At 37.3% G+C, this 24057-nt stretch overlaps 1 protein-coding gene across 1 annotated transcript in view; it reads right to left on the reverse strand.

Annotated features, from left to right (window-relative positions):
• Positions 1–24057, reverse strand: part of TTC3 (tetratricopeptide repeat domain 3) — a 120293-nt gene that overhangs the window by 65190 nt on the left and 31046 nt on the right. The window contains exons 11-17 of the mRNA XM_076000257.1: positions 20034–20088; positions 12952–13114; positions 11929–11974; positions 10570–10693; positions 6017–6080; positions 3092–3152; positions 1585–1669 (exon numbers count right to left, since the gene is read on the reverse strand). Coding sequence (XP_075856372.1) covers positions 1585–1669; positions 3092–3152; positions 6017–6080; positions 10570–10693; positions 11929–11974; positions 12952–13114; positions 20034–20088 — 598 coding nt within the window. The remainder of the gene's footprint in view (positions 1–1584; positions 1670–3091; positions 3153–6016; positions 6081–10569; positions 10694–11928; positions 11975–12951; positions 13115–20033; positions 20089–24057) is intronic.

The raw sequence follows: 24057 nt of genomic DNA on the forward strand, positions 1-24057 counted from the left end.
GCTCCGAAACAAACCTTAATTCTAAACAAGCAATGGATATTTAAATTTTTAACTCTCCTGCCTAACATGTACTTGACTATAACTAGATAAAATTATTGGGAGAGCTATCAATAAGCGAAATGCAGAAGGAAGAACGTAAGAAATAAAAAAACAAAAACAAAATTGCTGTAATGTATTCTTAGATAAAGTGAGAAAAAGTTTGTAATCTGAATACATATATGCACATTCATTACAACCTGAAGTTCAGATTTTAGATACATGATAATAGCTCTAAGTCACAAAAGTTCCATAAAAATTGGAAAGGCATGACTAGATATTAAGTCTAAAATCTCTTCACTCCTTGCCATGCACTTGAACACCATTCAGTGGAGCAGAAAATGCAAATATGTATCTTATATTCCTCATTATTCCTAACAATAAAGATTCAAAAGAATACCCCATTGCTCAAAGCACAAAGGGAAAAGCAGTTTGGTCACCCACCAACAAAAGCTTTCTGCTGGCTTCTGACCAATGAATCAATGTTCAGGAGAACTTTACCCCAGATTATACAAGGAAAAGAGCAGCTCTTACATAAACTTGGTAATTGTTATAGTATTTAAAATGCTCAGTGATGACCATATTTATTTTAAGATATGAATTTGAAGTTATAGAAGATGATGTACAATCCCCACAAATACTACTTATTAGCCTTGTATGAACTAATTTGATTTTAATCTTTCTCATTCTACAAACAAAGCAAATATGCTCATAGCCTCATGTTCTCACTGGAAATTATTTCCCTCAATATAGTACAACATAAATGATCTGTACTGAAAGCTCTACCAGGCTGAATCATATCACCCATAAACCCAATCTCTCTCATTCTTCAGCAAATTGGAAGGCCTCCATAAAAATGTGTTAAATGAACAAATGGAGGCTCAAAAATAACTATCATATTTACTTAGTCTTTTTTATCTTTACTGGCTGTCTTCTATATAAGTCCTTCATGGTTTTTAGAGTCAGTAAAATCAATGTAAGAAGACATAACTTAAAAATCTCCAACTGTAAGAAATTCTAAAAATGTTTTTATGCAAATGATTAGATATCTATTTCAGTGCTTTGTTAAGACATCTGTTATGTATACCCTAAAAAACTGGCCCACATATTCTGAAAGAAGTAATCTAGTCCAAGTTATTGTACATTTTTCATCACTAAATAAAGAATTTTACACACAAAAGCTATCTAATTAATGTGAAATCATTCAAAGAACAAAAAGTTTGCTCTTTAATGATTTCATAGTATATGAAACAGCAATATTTAAACAGTTTTAAAAATATTTAAAGTTAATAGTACTATTAAGTCTTTGGAAAGCAAACAATCCTGCAGTGTTAACTATTAGTTAAACCTGTGGCTAACATAATTACCAAGTTAATATTTAAATCAGTGATAGTTCAGGTTCTTAGCAATCATATATTAAATTATATATCTACAGATAAAATTATAAAAAATAAATCTGAGAGACATACACGATTAGAACTTTATTCATGTGAAAAATGTTTTGTTTAAAGAGTTTGCTTTTTCCACTAGAAAAGTCTTCTCCATTACCTGGTGTGCAGCTCTTGAAGATTTTGAAAATTGTTTCTCCAAGATGTTTTTCCAATCTACTGGTAAAGTCAACTGTGAATTAGAACTAAAAGAAAAAAGCATTTTTAAATAAAACAGTCCTACTTATATAAAGAAAAAAATGTAATTACTGAAAGTCATGTAAAATACTGAGTAAACAGTCACATAAATTCCTGAATAGAAAATAAATTTATCTTTAACAAAACAGGTTAAAATTCATACTATGCATTAATAAAAAGATTGTGTTTTTGGATATGGTTTCTTTAGGGAGTGGGAGAAGCAGGAAGACTGACTCAGAATTTTTCTACTAAATAATCAAATAACATAACATACCATGTCCTTGCTTTGTATTTTAGTAGCAGCATCCAGAGAATGGTCATTTTTGGAAAAAATTGGGGCTTTACTCCAATTTTTTTCTTAGTGTTTTGATAGTGAAATCATTCTCCTTGAACCACCTATCATGGATTCACCCTTAAGAAATGAAGACTAGAAAACTGACAACCAGTGTAATCATGGCAGACATGGCTGTGCTATTTCTCCAACATCACTTTGATTCACTTCATAAACTTCTGTATTATAAGAGTCACAATTTCACTTTGCAATCAATTTATATCTTTGTGGGCAATGGTGGAATAAAGACAGGTGGTAAGAGTTCCTACTGTTAATTCTGGTGGAGATGTTTAGTAGAACTGATGTTGTGAGTGATCAGAATTCATTGGCTGCATATGGTGTTCACACCTGTAATCCTCACACTCTGGGAGGCCAAGGCAGGAGGATTACTTGAGGTCAGGAGTTTGAGACCAGCCTGAACAAGAGTGAGACCCCATCTCTACCAAAAATAGGAAAATTAGCCAGGTGTGGTGGTGTGTGCCTGTGGTGCCAGCTACTCGGGAGGCAAGAGGATTGGTTGAGCCCAAGAGTTTGAGGTTGCAGTGAGCTATGATGCTGCCACTGTGCTCTAGCGGGGGTGACAGAGTGAGACTTTGTCTCAAAAAAAAAAAAAAAAAATTATTTTCCTGTAATGAAAATTACTGAAAAGGGCATCTAAATATATACATATATCCATGCCTATACATGCGGTGTAAGTTTCCTGATAGCCAAGAAACAGTTACCAGTGCATTCTGAGGGCAGTCCTTCAGCAGGGACTGTGGGAGGTAAAATGAGGAGAGCAGGGAAGGAGACTTAATCTTCACCTTACACCTCTGTGAATGTGTTTTCATTTTAGGTACAAATATTTTGGAATTGAAAATAACTAACACTGAGTATTTTACATGACTTTCAGAAGTTGGTATTAACATCTAGGATTAATACTTTTGCAAAACATCCTCTCCTAAAGACAAGTCTTTGATATTTAAAAGGGATTTTGGTACTCACCATAATACACATATGTAAAAGTAGCTAATAGTTGAAAAATCTTGAAAAGTCCTTTTCCTTTTTCTTGGTAAGAGTACACTAGGAAAAACAATCACACCTTAGAGGAAAAACATACCTGAACTTCTCCGATTCATTATTTCGGGATTTTTGTTTTCCTTTGTGTTTGGGAGGCTGACCTGTGAATACGAAAGTATTTGTTTCTAAAATCTGAACATAAAACTCTGTAAGTTCAAGACTAAAACAATAAAAAAAGTGTAAACTGATATTGTGGGTGCATGTACCTACAAAAAGGTAGGCCAAAATAGAAGCTGATACTGTTTTTCTATGTATGGTATAATATTATTATAAAGATAAATTATAATGATAATTATTATTTAAGTCTACAATAGGTATACAGAAATATAGGCGATAGCTGCTATTCTCAGTTTACAATCAGATGGGACAAAAAGACACATCACTTCAGTAATTTAACAACAATCCCCCTTAAGAAGGGAAGAAGACACTGTATGGTTGCTGACATATTAATTCCATAGTCAGTAATTTCTCTCACAGCTCACAGAGGAAGAAATCACTTAAGCTTAACCTCTTAATCACTTAACCTCTTAAGAGAGGTTGGGAAAAACATTTGTGAGGATGCAGCATTTGTGTTTGGTTCTGAGGAACAAGCAGGATTTGGATACACAATGACTCAAATCCAAGAGTGGAGTTCATTTTAAAAACACTAAGTAAACCTTTGTGATCTAAAGAGCTCAACAAGGGTGGGAGGCTGAAAAAGGGTTGCTTAGCCAAGCATGGGTGAGTGTTTACAGACTCTTAGCTTCAGATCCTCCCACTCTGAAGCCCAGCCTTTATTCCACTGGCAAGAGTAGGAAGCCACTGCATGTTTCTGGGCAGGGGTGTGACACGCTCAAAGCTGTGTAGAAGAGTCAGTATGGCAGGAGGTACAGGGTGTATTTGATGGAAGATTTGGGGAAAGAGCACAGGGACAAGTCAGAGCCAATGTAACAAGGAGGAAATGAGAGCCAGCGCTGGTTTTGGTAGCCTCAGAGAAAACGATAGAAGCTTCTGAAAAGCAGAAGAGTTCTAGGTGGATTTCTGCTACATCACCTTGGATAAAACTAACCCTAACCCTAAGACTTCAGTTTCTTCACCTGAGTGTAGATGCTGAAGGGTGGAGAGTAATTATTTATTTAAATGTGCTCTCTGATACTAATGGCCTAAGATAATATCGATAAATTAAAAACTGTCTTCCAAAAAAAGTTTTATCCTCAAAGATGTTTCACATGCTGTTAGAATTACATCAGGTAAGACAACTGCCAGAGTTTCCCCAGTCTATAATTACATTCAAATGCTAACCAAATAGAACTGCTCAGTGCTAAGTAGGTGGGTATACAGAAATGGAGCTTAAGAGAAGATAGAACTGTAGGTAGCAAAAGACAGAAATGGTTGCTAGAAGCAAAACCACTGAAGAGAAAACCAACAAACCAACAAAGAAAGGAGAAGAGAATAATGGGATTACTAACTAGAAGATCAATCTCACTTCAAAAACCCTGGAAAGAATACTACGTGAAAGCCTAAGTAACTGTTGCATATACAGTAACAATCTTGAGCAAACACAAAACTCCGTATTTGGGCCGAGCACAGTGGCTCATGCCTGTAATCCTAGCCCTCTGGGAGGCCAAGGTGGGAGGACTGCTTGAGCTCAGGAGCTCGAGACTAGCCTGAACAAGAGCAAGACCCCATTTCTACGAAAAACAGAAAAATTAGCCAGGTGTCATGGTGTGTGCCTGTAGTCCCAGCTACTCGGGAGGCTAAGGCAGGAGGATCACCTGAGCCCAGAAGTCTGAAGTTGCTGTGAGCTAGGCTGATGCCACTACACTCTACTTAGTGCAACAGAGTGAGACTGTCTCAAAAAAAAAAAAAAAAAATCTGTATTTTCATAAACTCTGTTTTAAAAAGCAGGAAAGCATGTTATCGAGTTTAGAAAGATTTTCATCAAAATCTGGTAGTATAAAGATTCAGAAATAACTGAAGCAAGACTATTCACTTCTCTTTAACCCTTCATCTCCCAATGATCCCAAGTAATGAGGTCCCGCTGTGTTTCTATGTGTTTATTAGATGCATAAACATACATGAGCACACAAAACTTAAAATAAATAATTAGCCTAAAACATTATTATGCTGAATTTCTCCATCTCCCCACTTCCCCCAAGATTCCTATGTTGAAATCCAGATTTCCAAGGTAAGGGTAGGAGGTGGAACCTTTGGGATGGTGATTAGGTCATGAGGCAGTGCCCTCATGAAGGGGATTCATGCCCTTGTAAGAGACCCCAGACAGTTCTCTTGCCCCTTCTATTACATGAGGACACAGCAAAAAGATGGCCATCTATGAACTACTAAGAGGGCGCTCGCCAGATACCTAATCTGCTGGCACCATACTGGATTTCTCAGCCTCCAGAAATGTAAAAAAGTAAATATTCACTATTTATAAACTACCCAATTTGTGGTATTTTTGTTATACCAGCTCAAATGGACTAAGACAAGTATCCATTCTCAATGAGCACAATATAACCCCTTGTTAGGGTAAAAATTAGTTATTAAGAGATAGAAAAATCTAACTCTTTCTATATATAAAGCACAGATACACACATAGTACATAAACAGTATCGGTGTTATTAAACTTTCATAGGGGAGGCCAATCAGGAAAAAAGTAAAACGGTCCCTTGAGTTCGGAGGAAGGGAGGCAAATAATGAAAATTTTCAATAAGAAACAAAGGCCAGCAGAAAACTAAGCAGCAGACCAAAAAGAGCTATGTACTTCACCTTTCTCATTCCTTTCATTTGGAGTTCCAAAATTAAATTTATCAAATACTATTAAAAAACTAAATATTGACTTCAAATAAATATTCAAAGTTTTCTTAATACAGAAGCATTATAAAGTAAAAGGACAACAACAACAAATGTAAATGAGGCTTCTGCAAATTTTAGGCAACACTACATTAACTTGGTAATAACTCATACAGGAAAAAAAAATACTCACTTGACGGTGGTGGAAATTCAGGATGACAGTCACAATCATCTACCTTTGAAGCTTCATCTACCACCTACCCATGAAAATAAAATTAGTGAGACTTTCACACACATACATACACACACAGAAATACAGCCATGAAGAATTTAATAGCTGTATAACAGAACAGAATTCAGAGTAGAACAGAATTCACCCAAGCACTTAAAATATGCAGCTAGTTATTAAGCCTAAACGTATAAACAAGCAAACAAAATGACAACTAAGGATAAGAGATCATGATGTGATTATGACAAATTCTTGAACGACAATTCTATTTCTGATGCCTGGTATTACGCCTGACATGGCAGTTGTTCAATAATGTCTGTATTGAATTAACACTGTCACATCTTTCCCTATGCTCCTCTCCCTAACTGAATACAGCCTCTTGGAGATGTTTTTTTTAGAGAGAGAGAATAATGAAAAGATTATTCTACAGTACATTAAAAGCACTGTAAAGCTACTGTAAATTTAGACATCATCAAATTTATATACAAGTATCTGTAAATTGTTCAGTGAAAACAAAAAGGCAGACACAGGACAGATAAACTCTGTCAAGTCAGGACTCAAGCACCAATAGGAGTAAGAAACCTTGACAGAGTAGGGGAAACAAAATAAGGAAAAAAACATGCAGGTGCAATATCAACCACAGACACAGACAGGTGCTGCAGGCCTCAGAAGTGTCCAGACCAATCAGACTTTTATGTCACTAGGACACCCTCATTAGTCTCTTTCCATCCCACAAACACAGACTCCTGATAGTGTGGGCAGCTCCAGGACCACACATAAACAAATCTGCAAAGACCACAATTACAGATGGCACAGGAGACTCACCCCAATCCTGGATGGAATGTTGGGCAGATAAAAACAGGCACTTCAAATAGTAACTTAGTATGTGATGGAGATGGTATTTCAAATCAGTGAGTGTTATGGACTGTTTGTGTCTTTCTAAAATGCACATCTGAAAACTCTGACCCCCAGTGGATTGTATTTAGAGACAGGAACTTTAAAGAGGTATTTAGGGTGAAATGAGGTTATGGCACAAGGCCCTAATCCTACAGGACTATTGTCCTTACAAGAGAGACACAAGATCCTATCACATCATCATTCACACTGGTTCTCCAGAGATCTTCCCTGCCATTATCAGGCCCCACACCTGAAGGCTGAAATATGCATTCATGGGACATGGCCACAAAGATCAATGCCTTACTGCAGAAAAACCATGTCTCTTGTCCTTTAAGGGATCTTTCACAAACATGCCATAGAATCCTCCCAGTATGTCACTGGGCAGAGCTAGGGCACATGCTCAGCCCCACAGGATCACGCACACGAAAAATGATCAGTCTTAGCTAATCATAAAGCTCAACCAAGATAAATCCATAAATCTGTAAAAGTGGGTAAGAAAACCAAATCAGGACTTTGTCAAAATAATGAAGGTGGTTCTTGTGTAGCCAAATATCAGTCTCTTACTGGCTACTACCAATTTATTACAGAGTCATTTTGTAAATTATGACAATAGCCACCATGATGATAGCAACTGGTTGTATACTGTCTACCAGGTGCAAAATAATATTCAATACATTTACATTCATATAGTTTCTCACCTATATGAGTTCTTTCAGATACACGGGAGACTGCCTCATGGCAAAAAGCTTTTCCACATTCATTACATTTACAGGGTTTCTCCCACCTGAGTAACCTGATGCATGCTTAGGGTTGACTTCTGGCAAAATGTTTTTCCTCATTCATTACATTCATAGGGTCATTCCCCAGTGTGAGTCCTCTGATGTGTACTCAGGACTGCTTTCTGGTAGGTTTTCCCACATTGCTCACATGCATGGAGTTTCTCCCATGTGCATACACTGATGCAACCTGAGGTGTCCCTTCTGGTGAAAGCCTTTCCCACATCCATCACATACATAGGGTTTTCTCCTGTGTAAGTCCTCTGATGTGCAGTGAGGGTTGACTTTTGGTAAAAAGACTGCCTACATTCTTTCCATCTGTAGGGTTTCTCACCTGTGTGAGTTCTCTGCTGTATAGTGAGGGCTGACTTTTGGTAGAAAGATGGCCTACATTCTTTCCATCGGTAGGGTTTCTCACCTGTGTGAGTTCTCTGCTGTACAGTGAGGGCTGACTTTTGGTAGAAAGATGGCCTACATTCTTTCCATCGGTAGGGTTTCTCACCTGTGTGAGTTCTCTGCTGTATAGTGAGGGTTGACTTTTGGTAGAAAGATGGCCTACATTCTTTCCATCGGTAGGGTTTCTCACTTGTGTGAGTTCTCTGATGTACAGTGAGGGTTGACTTTTGGTAGAAGGATTGCCTACATTCTTTATATCCATAGGGTTGCTCACCTGTGTGAGTTCTCTCATGTACAGTGAGGCCTATTTCTGGTAGAAAGATTTTATTCATTCTTTACATTCATATGACTTCTCACCTATGGGAATTCTTTGATGTACAGTGAGGGCTGACTTATAGAAGAGTGTTAACCCACATTTGCTACATTCACGGGGCCTTTCCCCTGTGTGAGTACCCTAATGCACCCTGAGTGCTGAGCTCTGGAAAAGGTTTTTCCCCTGTGTGGATTCTCTGATGAGCTGTCAGGGCTGACTTCTCACAGAAGCATTTCTCATATATGCCACATGCATACAGCTTCTCTCCTGTATGTATTCTCTGATGTTTTATAACACATGATTTTTTTAATGAAGGTTTTCCCACATTCACTACATTTATAGGGTTTCTTTCTTGTGTATCTTCTGATGTTCAGTGAGTATACACTTTTTAAAGAATGTTTACCCACATACATTACATTCAGAAGTTCTCTACCCTATCCGAGTTCTCTTGGGCAATGAAAACTGATTTAGCACAGGCTTTCTGACATTCATAATATTTACAGAAGTTTCCTCCTATGTGAAGCCTCTTATGTGTCAATAATACTGCCTCCTGGTTAAAAGCGTTTTGCTGTCCACTACATTAAAAATGCTGTTGCCCAGTTAAGATCTTGTGATCCTCATTAAGATGCTCATGACTGCTGAGGGATGTTCCAGTTATATCATGGGCATCAGGTCTGATTCCAGCATGCATCTCAGCAGGATCACCAGTGAGAAATCCATACTGACATGTATTAAACTCTTCAGGCCTCATTCCTGAATAATTTCCATTATTAATAATCGGTTTTGGTATATGGTTTGAACTTAAATTGCATGTTTTTCCTTAAAATGAAATTCCTTAAATTTCCTTAAAATTAAATTGCATGATTCCACCCCCTCCTTATATGATGTGTTCCCATTGGTGATTTCACCTTGCCACAAAGGTCTACTGTGACTGTCCTGACTCCTCTCAATTAGGTCATCAACTATCTAGCCATCTGGGAGATTCAGTTTGGGGGGTTCTTTTATGACCCAAGGCTCTGCTTCTTGCTCCAGCTTGAAGATCACCTCAGGTTTGGGAATACAGTGCCCCACAGATACCAGGCTGGTGTAGGTCTCCAGCATCACATCCCTGTATAGGGGCCTCTTAGCATGATCCAGGTCCTGCCACTCCTCCCAGGTGAAGTCCACTACTACATCTTCAAATGACACCAACCCCTTCAGGAAGCAGAACCCAACCTCCGACCAGGGAAACAGCAGTGGGAGAACACAAAAGTCTGGCGATTTTCAATGTTATCAAAAAAAAGGACTACACAGTGAATTGGAAAAGTTCTCTTCAATGCCTATCACCCACCCAATGCCAAAATACCATTCCCTTTTTCTTTCCTCAAACCCTGAAAAGACAAATGAGGACTTGGTAAAAGCTGCTGAGCTTTGTGTAAACTACAGCTCAGAAAAAATAAACTCAGATACAGTTCTTCTGAGACACCTGATCACAGAGCCAGGCTACAGCCTTAGTTGTAATCTGGAGAAAACATCTGACTGAGACTTCTGCTCAGCACAGTCATGAATCAAGGGCCAGGACCCCTGCTGTTAAGGGCATCAAAGGCTGCAGAAACACCATAGGCAGAGGTGGGTAACAGGGTGCCTTCCAAGGCCCCAGCACAGCGCAAGTTGGGTATGTGGGCTCGTGCACGTCAGGTGGGCAAGTAGACTGCAAAAAGGAAAAGGGAGATAAAGAAAAATCCAAACTATTGTGAGGAGTGGGAGTGACTTGCCCACCAGACCCCACTGTCATGCATTCCTAAGTGACTGGTTGGGAGACATGTAAAGGAAGGACATACAAAGAGGACTAAGAGGCAAAATGATAAATAGAAAATATATTTTGAAAACACATAAATGTGATTTCAAAAGAAAACCTGTGACTTTGAAATAGTTTACTTATATACTTGTATGACACAGCCAGATTATTTATTAAAAAAAGAGAATCATTCTTTTGATATCAATAGGCAAAAAGGGGTTCATATTACCAAAATATTTGGTTTCCATTGTGACCAAAATATTATTGTGAAAATATGAGACCTTTTTTAGTTCCCAGATACCATTAAGAACAGACTATATCTATACTTGAAATAATTTTAGTTTTTAATGGAGCTTACCTTTAGATTCTGATTACCGCCGTTTGCCATAGCGTGGTGAGTTTTTCTGAAATCTCTTTCCTTCTCCACAAAGTTAAGTGAAGTACTAAACCTAGGTGCTGACAAACTCCTAGATGTGGAGGCCCTAAGGAAGGGGATAAAAGAAATGATAATTTTATTCCATTAATCATTAAAAATTTTTAAACAGTTACCCTTCAAACAGGTTGCAGCAATCATAATCTTTTCCTTGAAAGCAAGGAATAATTGTTTTAAAAAGATTTTCTACATCTAAGATAGGGTGCTCTATACATAAACATTATTTTAAATTTGGTATCAAACTCAAAATAAATTAAGAACAGTTCAAAAAAAGTATTCTGGGTTCTAACATTAAAATAACTAAGCCTTCTTGTTTTAAATTTAAATATCCTAATTTAGGTTAAATTCAGATATTTAAATAATATTTAAATTAAAGCCTGCACAGCCAATTTCTGTACTCTATATATAGATATATATATCTGTATGTTCAGCACTCTACAGAATTAGTAGCTTCAATATCGTTGGCAACTAAACAAACATGTGAAAAAAATCGTAATCTATTTTAATTGCCAAATAAGCAAAGGTAGAATACTGGCTACTTTTGGATTATTTGAGACACAGTCTCATTCTCTCACCCTGGGTAGAGTGCAGTGGCATCATCACAGCTCACTGCAACCTCAAACTCCTGGGCTCAAGTGACCCTCTTGCCTCAGCCTTCCAAGTAGCTGAGACTACAGGTGCACACCATGATGATCAGCTAATTTTTGTATTTTTCACAGAGACAGGGTCTTGCTCTTGCTCAGGCTGGCCTTGAACTCCTGACCTCAGGCAATCCTTCCACCTCGGCCTTCCAGAGTGCCAGAATTACAGGTGTGAGCCACCATGCCTATCCTACTATTTGTTTTCTTGTGAGCATACTTAAGTCTATCTGTTGCCCATTTTTAACAGGAAGTATCTTAGCCTTTGAATGACATCAGAAGGCTGGAAGTAGATGTTTCCAGGACAGAGGTGAAGGGCACAAGACACAGGCTATGTCCCAGCTCTCTGCTGCCAGGACCCTTGTGGCCGAACTGGTCCCATTAAAGCACAGTAATGTTCAATTAACACATCAGCTCTCTTTTCCCATAGACTTTGGCTACTGATCTCCAATATGTACATATCCAAAAGGTTCAGTAAAACAGTCAGCAACATAAATCTGACAACTTGCAGGTAACCTGATCTTAAACATGAACTACCTCTCTTCCTTCCATCCCAACTTTAGCTTAAAGCATCAAATACAAGTGATTCTTAATTCATGGGGCAAAGCTATTCCAAGAAGCAGCTACTGACCTGCTATTAACTCACCTACTTTCATAAAACGCTTTAATTGGATTCTTATATGGTGTTCGACCTATAAAAGTCAATCACACACACAGAGTGATCAATGGTTGGCAACAAAGACTTCAAAAGATTTTCAAATTTCCTTTAAGCTGACTTTAAGAACATCAAATTTAGAACGCTAAAAAGTAAACCTAAGCCCTTTTATATTTCTAGATGTCTTTAGTTTAGGATGGTGTCAACAAGAAGTTACACAAACCTTGTCAGACATTCTATTACATATCATCACTGACAAGGTGACAGCAATACATAAATTTGAATTAGAGATGGTACCGGTCTTCAAGGAGCTCACAAGGAGCTCACAATTTTATAATCATGTTATGTTGGATGACAACATCCACCAGGGCAATAGAATTGTTCAGCTCAGCTCCATAATACACTAATACCCAAAGAAGAAAAAACAGGAAAGATCTATACACTAAAAATGTAAAGTAAGGGAATATCAAGCATTGGAAAAAGCAAAATGACTTAAAAGAGAAAAAAACAACAGCAGAATGAAAATCTACAACTCCTCACTTGCCCAGTCAATTTCTGCTAAATATATAAAATAAATGTATACATGTTCAGCACACGATAGAATTAGCCACAAAGTTGGTGCAAAACATTAAGCAACTCTACTAAAGGGCCTTTTCTTCAGGAAATAACTTTAATAATGAAGGAAAAAATTTTTAAACAATTTTGTTTCAAAAAGCTTTTATTTTATTCAAAATTTCTGGAAAAGGTATTTTTCTACAGAAGAATAAATAATAACAATTTGATTGCTGTCTGTTTCAAATAAAAACTATAAATCATTTAAAATTACCTAATGGAATATAACATTAATATAACTCTACACAAATAGAAATGAAAAACTTAACTGACGTGACCAACAAAACAAAATAAGGGCAAATTATCTGAGAATTGATTTATGATCCTCCATTATCCAAGAAACCCACCTTCCAAAGTTTTAAAGGGAATTTGACTATAACCAAAGAATTTTAGGTGAAATACCTTGTAAGTCTTCTATTTGTTTTTGTAACTTTACATGCTGCTGAATTAGATCCTTGATTCCCTCAGGGTCATTTTTACAGAGTTTTTGAGCTTTTATGTTTGCTTGCAGGGCCCAGTCATATTCCCCCAGCATAGAAAGAGCATCACAATAACGATAATGGCCCTGTTCCAAAAAGATAAATTTATTTTTTTCTCAAAAATATGTTTAAGTTAAAGAAAACAGATAAGGAAAAATGTTTTGCTTGAGAACTGATTCATTGCTTAAAATATAAGATTAGGCCGCTAGTAGTGAAAAATAAAAATGTTAATACCTCAGGAAATAAAATGACCTAATGAGCTAAGTGAAAAGTTATAAATAAGTAAATAATTTTTAATAATTAAGGATTAATATTTTTGCTTATAAGATTTTGAACCCCAGGAAAGAATCCAACTTTTGTTATGTTTTACTAATACAGAATGAAACATAGTATTATGTACCAGATAAAGTATAAAAGTCATTCATTGTTAAGTAATTTTTCCAAAAATTTTAAGGCAATGTCTCTAGGTCATTACATTCCCTACATTTTGGAAAAAGCAAAAGATTTTGAGAGCGGGAAGGAACGATCAGCTTGTATGGTAGTTTTCCACCATCTCTGGAGAGCACAGGCACAGATGAAGGACGCACTCAGGCTAGATCTTCCATCCATCTCTCTCCCCTTCAATCAGCTTTTAATTATTATTACTCCAAGTATACTTTCCGGCTCTAAGAAAAAGTCCAAAAACTACTGATTTACTTTCAATTCTAATGATAAGGGTTTTTTATTTTTTTGCTATAGAACCAAAATCACTGCTAGCTTCATTTACACAATTTAGAAATCTTCTACATCAAACATCAACTTTTTAATCTAAAAAGCTAATAGTACCAAACCCTGGGATTAAGTCAATCATCGCCCCCTCTTCTAGCTACTCACAAACCAATTTTAAGCATAGTACCACTGGAGAGGTGATTTATAAGAGAAAAAGGCTAGAAACTAGCCTAATGTCACACTTATTTAAAGGCAAACCAAAGAACATGATTTTATGACACCTGGTCCAGAACTCTTTCCTCTTTACTATACATTTTATAAAGAACATTCTGATTCGATAAGAATCTAGGGGAAAATATATAATCAAATATAAGTGACTCTTTTATGAAAGATCAGCTTTTCACTAAAAGAAACCAGAAACAATCATGTGGGCATGTGTTTATGCAGGTTCAATGCATAAACAAACCTGCTCAAGTATACCATTTGAAGGGTCCTAATAAGCCTTTTAAAATTAAAGGTCCATGTGGACCTATGAGTTCTGGAGTCTTTTTAGACAGACTAGGCTTAAATCAAAGCTCCCAATTCAGACTGCATTTTGTTAAATTCCACTTTCCTTTAAAGGGTTAAAGGCTGTGTTTCCTAACACTTAGGTATAAGATAAAGGGAACACTCAGATATGCTACAAGATCAAATCCTATGCCCTAAGCATTTGTCAACTTCAAAGTTTAGGAAACTGCAAAAATAAAAAACACAGCTAGCATGGGAAATAATGACAGGTCAAAACCCAAACCTGCTGAATTTCTAGAGAATACTTTATTTCCTTCTCTTTTCCCCCCCACCTATCCTCACTTTAAAAAAATCCTTTTCCCTAAATTCTACGAAACCCAGTATAACTTCTGTTGGTTGAAAAAGAAGTTGTTTCAATGAAGCTTAAATTAAAGGTATTTCAGAGAGTTTCTTAAACCCAATTACGAAGGTTTGCTCTTCTTTGACACCATCTCAATCTCTATCACATATATGGACATTGCCTGCTGCTCATCTGCCTGGCATCCTCTCGTCTTGGGAACCATCATGTCTCTACTCCTCACAGTAATGGCAGGGCTGTCCATTCTAGTGCTCCCTTCCCAATAATGGATGGGAGGGAGGGAGAGTGGCTGTGGCCCAGGAGACTGGCCAATCAAAATGTACCATTTCCCAGGTCATAGCAATGGATCCACAGGTGGGCACATGATTCAATCAGAATCAGTCTGAGGCATCCCTTAGGTTCACTTATGGATAATAAGAGAGGTTCTCTTTTTGCTGGAATTAACAGCTATTGAGGATATCAGTTTGAGGCTCCCACTACATGGTAAGTCTTTTTAAAAACGAAGCCAAGAAAGCCTATGCTCTAACTTCCACTTCTGACCAAGATGGAGTAACAGGGACTGGATTTACCCTCCTACCTAAAACAAACAAAAAACAAAAGAGATGAAACTATGGCTTGCAAGCCACTGTATTATCAGGAAACAAAATGTGATCCCTAAGAGATGGGAAACACATAAAATAAGCCCTATGACTGCTCCAGCTTACTGAGTTTCTAAGTTACAGCTCAAGAGGAAGGAACCTAGGCAGAGACTGGCAATCTCTCTCAGTTAAGGAGAGGGAGCTAGGAGTTCAGGGAACCAAGGCAGCTCGAGTTCACAGGGCAGAGGACCAGAAAGGAGAGAGCTGCAGAGACAGAGAATTCCAGAGAACTACAGTGGGTCCCCCTTGAGTTTTCAGCTGAATGCTGATCAGCACAGGAATGTGGGGCAACTACTCATGGCCAAAGAAAGAACCACCTGAAAGACTAACAGGGAACTCACACAGAACCAGGAATAATTCCTGTTCCCACCAACCAGCATAGAAAACATCATGATTCATGTGGCATTGAGTAGAGTACTCAGAAAAGTTTTGTCTCAGCAGTGGGGGGAAAATTAACCCTAGACTAAAAGCCACTATGGTCCCACCTATCAAGCTGAAAACAAGATCCCAAAGAATTAAATTGTTTCCAAATAACTGTACTGCACCCAAAACAAAGCTCAAAAATATTTACAGAAAAATATATAGCACCAAAAAAGGTAAAATTCACAATGTGTGGCATCCAGTCAAAAACAAAGGAAAATATAGCTGTAATGAAGAGAAAAATCAATCAATTGAAAACAACTCATAAATGACACAGATGATAGAATTAGTACACAAGGACATTAAAACAGTTACTATAATTATATCCCATATGTTCAAGAAGCCAAAGGAAAGACTGAACATATTAAATAAAAACATGAAATATATAAAAGATCCAAATTTAACTTCTAGAGATAAAAACTATAGCATTTAAGATGAAAAATATATTGGATAGAAATAAAGGCAGATTAGATACTGCAGAAGAAAAGATGAGTGAACCTGAGGACATAGCAACAAAACCCATGTAAAATGAAATGTAGAGAGAGAAGTGAGGGGAAAAAAAGACTAAACATGAAGCTGACAAACAGGAAAGCAAAGCTGAGAAACAGAACAATGTGTACAGATGTGGATCCAACTATGCCTAAAGCTAACCCCTAGACTTTTCAATTACATGAGCTAATAAATTCCCTTTTTGACCTACACTAAATCTGAGTTAGGTTTCTTTCATTCACAAACAAAAGAGTCCTAATATACCCTTCAAAATTAAAAGGTTCTTGAGGATATTTGAGGCTATTGGTTTGTATCCTGTATAACGTACATCAAAAAGCAATGCACCAGGCCGGGCGCTGTGGCTCACGCCTGTAATCCTAGCTCTTGGGAGGCCGAGGCGGGCGGATTGCTCGAGGTCAGGAGTTCAAAACCAGCCTGAGCAAGACCCCGTCTCTACTATAAATAGAAAGAAATTAATTGGCCAACTGATATATATATATAAAATTAGCCGGGCATGGTGGCGCATGCCTGTAGTCCCAGCTACCCGGGAGGCTGAGGCAGAAGGATCACTCGAGCCCAGGAGTTTGAGGTTGCTGTGAGCTAGGCTGACGCCACGGCACTCACTCTAGCCTGGGCAACAAAGCGAGACTCTGTCTCAAAAAAAAAAAAAAAAAAAAGCAATGCACCAGACATGTCCACAATTATCTGTTGACTCCACCATAAAAATTCTCATTCTTTAGGACAAATGACTCACTCTCTCTAAAGCCTAACAGTAAGTCTAGAGACAGACAACACTGTACCAGTCTTCTCTATTGGGAAAGAAGGGGAAAAAAGGCCCACCTTGAACAGAAATCTACAGAGTACCTTCCTCTACAGGTTTATATCTTAAAGGCATGACTCCAAGGACTCAGGCTCATAATTAATTCTAAAGTTGAACAATTCTCATAAAAGTAAAGAATACACCTTGCACGATTTACTTTTGCTTCTGAAGTTTAAACTATCTTCAATGAGCAGTCCTTTCTGGTAAAAGGAAAAATAACCTAGTAACATAGTTGCCACATTTTTTGAATACTTACTAGTGGTTACGTGTTTTTATTGACACAAATATTTTTGTAATTATATAACACATCATAAAACATCCCAATAAAAAAAAAGAATAAATAATTTATTTTGTGTTTGAGAAAATAAGCCAGGAACAAACATTCTCCATAAAGTCTTCAAAATAATTCAGAAAGTCTTAATATTTTTTTAAATTGATAATGATTAAATAACACAAGGTATCTTTGGAAAGCCAGGACCGTGGTCTGGATTTCAGTATTTGGAATTCTATCTTTCATTTATTCTACAAATATGATAGAAGCCTTGCCAAATGCCAGGTTCAGTAATCACCAAAGATTTTGTTAGGCAAAAGAATGACTCATTAAAAAAAAAACAAAAAAAAAACCAGCAACAAACTGATCACCCTCAAACAGAAGCACCATCCACTGTGAGATTCTAAATCCACTTTTGTCTTTTATTTGCCATAACACCTCACCAAAGTCATTTTACCTCTCTGGGACTCAATTTTGTCACGGGTAAAATGAGGCATTTAAAAAATGATTCCAAAATTTGGATGCAGAAGTCCACCTGGGGAATTTTACAATCTCCATACTCCTAAATACACTCCTAGGCAACTTGAATCACAATTTTGGGAGGAAAGGCAAAGAAATCTATCTTTTTAAAAGATCGCCAGGCTTTTTTTCCTTTTATACCCTTCTGTACTCTGTTTTTCTGTTTTATCACATGCTGTTTATAATATAAAGAAAAAGTTCATTTTTAAAAAACATTAAACAAAATAAAATTAACGCCTACAATTAATCTAATGAAATCTATCCACAGAGCAGAAGCCAAAGTAACAGATGAGATTAAATTCTCTAAGGCCTTAAGATTCTATGATTCTACTCACTTTAGTTTTAAAAACAAATTATATAAAACCAGGAATGAATTATGAAACACACATCTTTCTGTGTCTTATTTCAAACTCTTTTTAAAAATTTTGAAGATTTTTATGATTTAGGGAAATACAGAGACTAATAAAACACCCAGAATTAACTGTTAACATTTTGTTATATTTGTTTTGGATTCTTTTTTTGATAAAAGAAACAAAACTATACAGATATAGTGAAAATCTCCTTTATACCTGTCTCCAATCTCCTCTTCCTCTCTCACTGCCCAGAAGCAACCACCACCATAAGTTTGGTGAGTATTCTGATCTGTATCTACACCTATTAAAAGCCTATGTTATGCCTTTACTGATTTTTTCATATGACAGTTTTTTAAAATCTGTAAGTGTTGATAAGCCACTTAATTCATTTCATCTGCAATCTAGTATTTGATTCATTCATTCACTAAGTCAACAAATATTTACTGTTGAGTCCTGCTAAGTGTCAGGCAGTCTGTCTTCAAAAGTGAACCAAACAGACTAAAAAACGTTTCCTTTGTGAAGCTCACATTATACTGGGAAGACACAATAAACAATATAACTCAAATGTTATACATTGTATGCTCAATAATAAGCGCTAAGAGGAAAAAAAGTAAAACAGGGAAAGAAGATAGGAAATGTCTAGGTGCGACATTTTAGAATGTGGCCAGGGAAGATTTCACTGAGAACAGGACTTGTAATAAAGAAAGAAAGGAAGTAAGGAAGCTGGTCAATGCTGTGGGGAAGAGCATTCTAGGGAAGAGCTAGTTCTAGTGTGAAGCGCAAGTACAAGGTGGAAGTGGGCCTGGTATATTTGCAGAACAGTGAGGACGCCAAGGGGCCAACATAAAGTGAACCAAGGAGAGAGCAGCAGGAGTGAAGTCAGAGAAATAATGGATGTTCAAGATCAGAAAGATCTAAGTAACAACTTTAAGCAAGTGAAAACACTACATTCATCTGCTGCTTTATCAATGGACAGGTATTTGCAGTGCTATGCCATTAAAACAATGTTGCAATGACCAATCTTTATATCTCACCATTTACACATACACAAGAAGTTTTCTAGGGTACACATACTTAGAATCAAGTACTTATGGGGTATGTACATCATAGTGCTCTCCAAGTTGGTTTTAAATGATTCACACTCCCACCAATTTATTGAAGGTTCCTGTTACTACACACACCCACCAACACTGAGGACTACTGGTCTCACTAATTCTTCCCCATCTGAAGGACCCAAACAGTATCACGTTGTGTTATTTACTCATGTATATGTGGGTCTGTGTGGAGACCCTTTATTCTGCTCCATTAGTTTCATTTTTCTATATCTGTACCAATACCTTAAAAGTTTAATTACCAGAAAGTAAGACAGTTTCTTATTTCTATTGGCCATTCAGGATTACTCTTTTATGAAATGCCTATTTGTCTTATTGGCCCATTTTCTACTGGGTTTATTTATTTTAGGAGTTCTTTGCACGTTCTGGATATAAATCCTATCAGTTATATATGTGACAAATTATCTCCTCTCAAACTACTAATAAATCATGGTGTCCTTTGACATACAGTACTTTCTAAGTTTGATATAGTCAAATATATCAAGGTGATTGTTTTCACTGCTGATTTGTGTCTTCCAAGTTCTTAATTTCACTTTTCACACTCAGACACATCTACCCAGAATGTGCAAAGGGAACCTCTCTACCACTAAGGCACCCTCAAGACCTCTCAAGACTGGCCTTGCTCCTCATGCACACACGCCTCCCTGTGGCTGAATCCCTGTGCTGACTGTGAAACTGAAGATTCCCCCTTCATATTCTTGAGCTCTGCATAATTTCACATGGCATTTTTACAAACAAACACAACCTGTAAACAGGTTTTTCACAAAGTTGTATGGCATTATTTGCTCAACGTGAAATAAAGAAACCTACCTTTGGCCAAGTGCTCTTCAGAATGGTGGCTCTCTTTCCATCACCAAGGGCATTTCTAAAAAGAAAAACAAGAAATAAAATATTTAAACATTTTCATTCTTTTATTGTAAAAGTATTACATACTCCCTTATGAATTGTCCCTGGCCATAATCATCAAAAAAAATTTTTTTTAATTTTTGAAAATCCATAAAATGTACGTCCATTATAGGAAATTTGGAAAATACAGAAAAGTAAAACAAAGTGAAAAAGTCACCCAGAGTCACAATCACAACTACCCAGGAATAACTATATTTAATACTTCTGGAGTATTAAATAGTTCACATAACTTATCAATATCTTATCTATGAATAACTTATTATTTGTATGGGTTTTTGCACAATTTCTGCATGTCAGTAAGAATTCTGATCTAAAAAATATAACTCCCAGGTCTTTCACACAACACACCAGCTAAGCTCTATGGAACAGAGCACGGAAGCTGGGACATGAGACCTGGGTTAGGTCTAACTCAATCACTCATTCTCTTAGGGCCTTTAGGAAGTTATAACCTCTCTGGGCTCACTTTCTAATCCATAAAGTAAAGATAATAAGTCTATTCCACCTGTTTTAAGGCAGACACTAAATTAGATACATTAGAAAATATACTTTTTACAATGTCAAGTACTAACAGATCATACCCTAGTCTCTCAGTTTCCTGGCTCCTGTATCTTCAATGACCTCCTCTACCCCAACTTAGCCACCTATCTACCACCACACCCCTGGGCAATTTAGCACTGCTCAAAACTGTCTGAACTCCAAAATCACTAATTCAGGAGTCCAACTCTTCCCCCATGATCCATCTTACTTGTTCAACTATTCTGACTGTCTCCTTAAGGTGCCCAACTCACTGATTTATCCACTTTCTTTTTTTTACTTTCCTATTTACCTAGCTTAAGCTTTGCTGGTTCGCCATTTCATATTTTCATGCATACTAATTCATCACTCTTAAAAAGAGATTACAAGGAAGAACAAAAATACGTAACTTATGCTACCATATATCAATATACCTACTAAAAGATACAGATATGTAAGGGTAGACAGCCTGACCAATAGGACAAAATATAGCAGGCGTCCTCAAACTATGGCCCGTGGGCCACATGCGGGTGTTTTTGCCCGTTTGTTTTTTTACTTCAAAATAAGATATGTGCAGTGTGCATAGGAATTTGTTCATAGTTTTGTTAAAACTATAGTCCGGCCCTCCAACAGTCTGAGGGACAGTGAACTGGCCCCCTGTTTAAAGTTTGAAGACCCCTTAAATAGAGAAACCAGAAATGGACCCTTACACATAATCACCTAATTTATGACAAAAGTGATACCGCAGTGCATGGAGAAAATATACTCTTTTAATAAATGGTGCTGGATCGTTTAGACATTCATACGAATCTTGAACCCTACCTTACAGTAAAAACAGAAACCAAGTCCAGATGGACTGCAGAGCTAAATATCACAGTTAAACAATCAAACTTGTAGAAGAAATATAATTTTGGTAACCTTAGTGTAGGCAAAAATTATAAACAGAACACATAAACCACTTATTAATATATAAAGGAGAAAATTGATAAACTGTACTACACTAAAATTAGTAATTTGTTTGTAAAAAGAAAACATCAATAGTGAAAAAGAAAGCCATAGAGTCTGAGAAGATATTTGCAATACATACGTCTGACAAATGACTCATACTCAGAACACAAAACAAGCAAAAAACTCCTACAAATTGAGTAAGACATTCAACTCAAGGGAAAAATAACAAAGGACTTAAATAGGCACTTCACAGAAGAGAATATCCAAATGGTCAATGACTATATCAAAAGATGCTCAACTGAAATATCCTTAATCAATTTATGGAAATGCAAATTAAAATTACAGTGCCATACCACCAAAATGTCTAAAGTGGAAGATGTAAAATAATAAGTGTTTGTGAGGGCATGGAACTAAAACTCCCAGAAACTCTCATCCACTTCTGGTAAGAGTGTAAAATGATACAACTAAAGTAATATTAAAATTCAATATAAGCACACCCTCTGTCCCAACAATTCCACTCCTTGATTACACACTCAACAGAAATGAATACATATGTTCACAACAACACTATCTGTAAAAGCCAAATACTGGAAACTACTCAAATGCCCCTCAACAACAGAATGGATAAAATGTGGTATATTCATGCAATAGATGAACACTTAACAACTACATGCAATAATACAGATATCAAAAACAATGCTGAAAGCCAAGCATAAAAGAGCATGTAGCATATCATTCCATTTAAATTGCACAGAAAAACAGGCAACTTTAACCTATGGAAGTCAGGACAGTAGTTACCCTGGGGGAGGAGGCAGGTAGTGACTGGAATGAGGAACTTCCATGGCACTGGGGTTGTGATCTGTGTGGTTATAGTTGTTTGATTTCAGAAAATTCAGCCTGTACACTTAAGATTTGTATACTTCTCAGTACATGTATTAAGATTGAGAAAAAAGATTACAAGACAAAGATGTCCTTTTGCTGGCGATGTCTAAATTACAGTCCTGAGGGGGCATCCTGAAGGCCAAGTTGCACACGGAGGCTGGAAAAACCTAGGTCTCTGACAACACTGTTGAGTCTCTAAATACGTAGCCCAGAGCCACCTTCTTCTGGAACTCCTGAAAGAAGTGAAGTTTTCTTCACCATTTAAGCCAAATCATTTGTTACCTGCAGCCAAAACATCCTAATCCAATGGCACAGCTCTTAGGCTCCACACTCCATCTCTCTCCCTAACACCTTTAAAAGCCGCCGATGCTAGGCGTCTCCATTTTCTCATGTTTTTCAATCCCATCTGACAAGCTTCTGTCCCAAGCTTCCCAGTGACAGCTCTCTCTGGTAAATAAACTACGTCCATATTGCTAAATCCAAATTCCATTACAACTGGCTTGTTAACAGCAACAGACACTGCTGGCCATGCCTTGACTTACTTCTATGACATCAAAAGTCTTCATCCTACCTCTCTGGTCACCTCTCCTGTGCAGGTTCAGCCTTCTCTAGTTGGCCATTAACTATCTGTTCCTCTAGGCTCAATCCCAGTTCCTCTTCTAATCTCAGCCTATGCTCTCACTAGACAGTGGGTCTCAACCTTGACAGCACATTGGTATTATCTGTGGGCCTTCTAAAAGCCCAATGCCCAAACTTTACTCTAGATTAATTAAGAATCTTTGGGGTAGATGGTATTTCTTCAAAGTCCAAGTAATTGCAATATGCAGTTTAAGTTGAGAAACAATTCCCTAAACAATCTCACCCACATCTACAACTTCAAATCATCCATGCTAACCATCTCAACCACGTCTCTCATTCAAACCTCTTTGAGTTCCAGACCCACATAACTTACTAGCCACAAGACATTCTAATCAAAATGCTTCAATTCAGTATGTCCAAGAGTGAAGTCAAGTTCTATCTCCTACAAATTTATTCCTCTCCCAGTGATCCCAATGGTAGTCAGGGGGCTCGTAATTCATGAAGCTGCCTAAGGCAGAAACCTCAAAACAATTCAAACCATTTTCTCTCTCGCATTCCATCCAATACCAACCATTGCAACTTCCATCAACACTACCTCTGAAACATCTTCAATCCTTCCACTTTTCCATTTCCACTGCCATGTTGCTACAAGCCAACATCACCCCTAGCCTAGAGTACTGCAACAGCCTCCTAAGCCACATCCATGCTGCATCCCCTTCAAATCCATTCTCACCACATCAGAATGATCTTGCATGAAGTCCTAATAGTGCTAATCTGTTTAAAATCCCTTAAGTCTTCTCACTGCTCTTAAAAGCCAATGGCCTTATTAACACAGCCCTACAAAGCCTAGCACCTGACCACCTCTCCCTCTCCTTTGTATTCAGGCCATCTGGCACAATACTGGTTCCATAAATGCAACACGCTCCTTCTCACCACAAACCTTCATGCTGCTGGCCTGCTGTCTGGAACACAGAGACTGTTTTCGTTAATTTCTGACATCATCCAC

The sequence above is a fragment of the Microcebus murinus genome, chromosome 1, assembly GCF_040939455.1.
Source record: "Microcebus murinus isolate Inina chromosome 1, M.murinus_Inina_mat1.0, whole genome shotgun sequence".
NCBI classification, from domain to species: Eukaryota; Metazoa; Chordata; class Mammalia; order Primates; family Cheirogaleidae; genus Microcebus; species Microcebus murinus.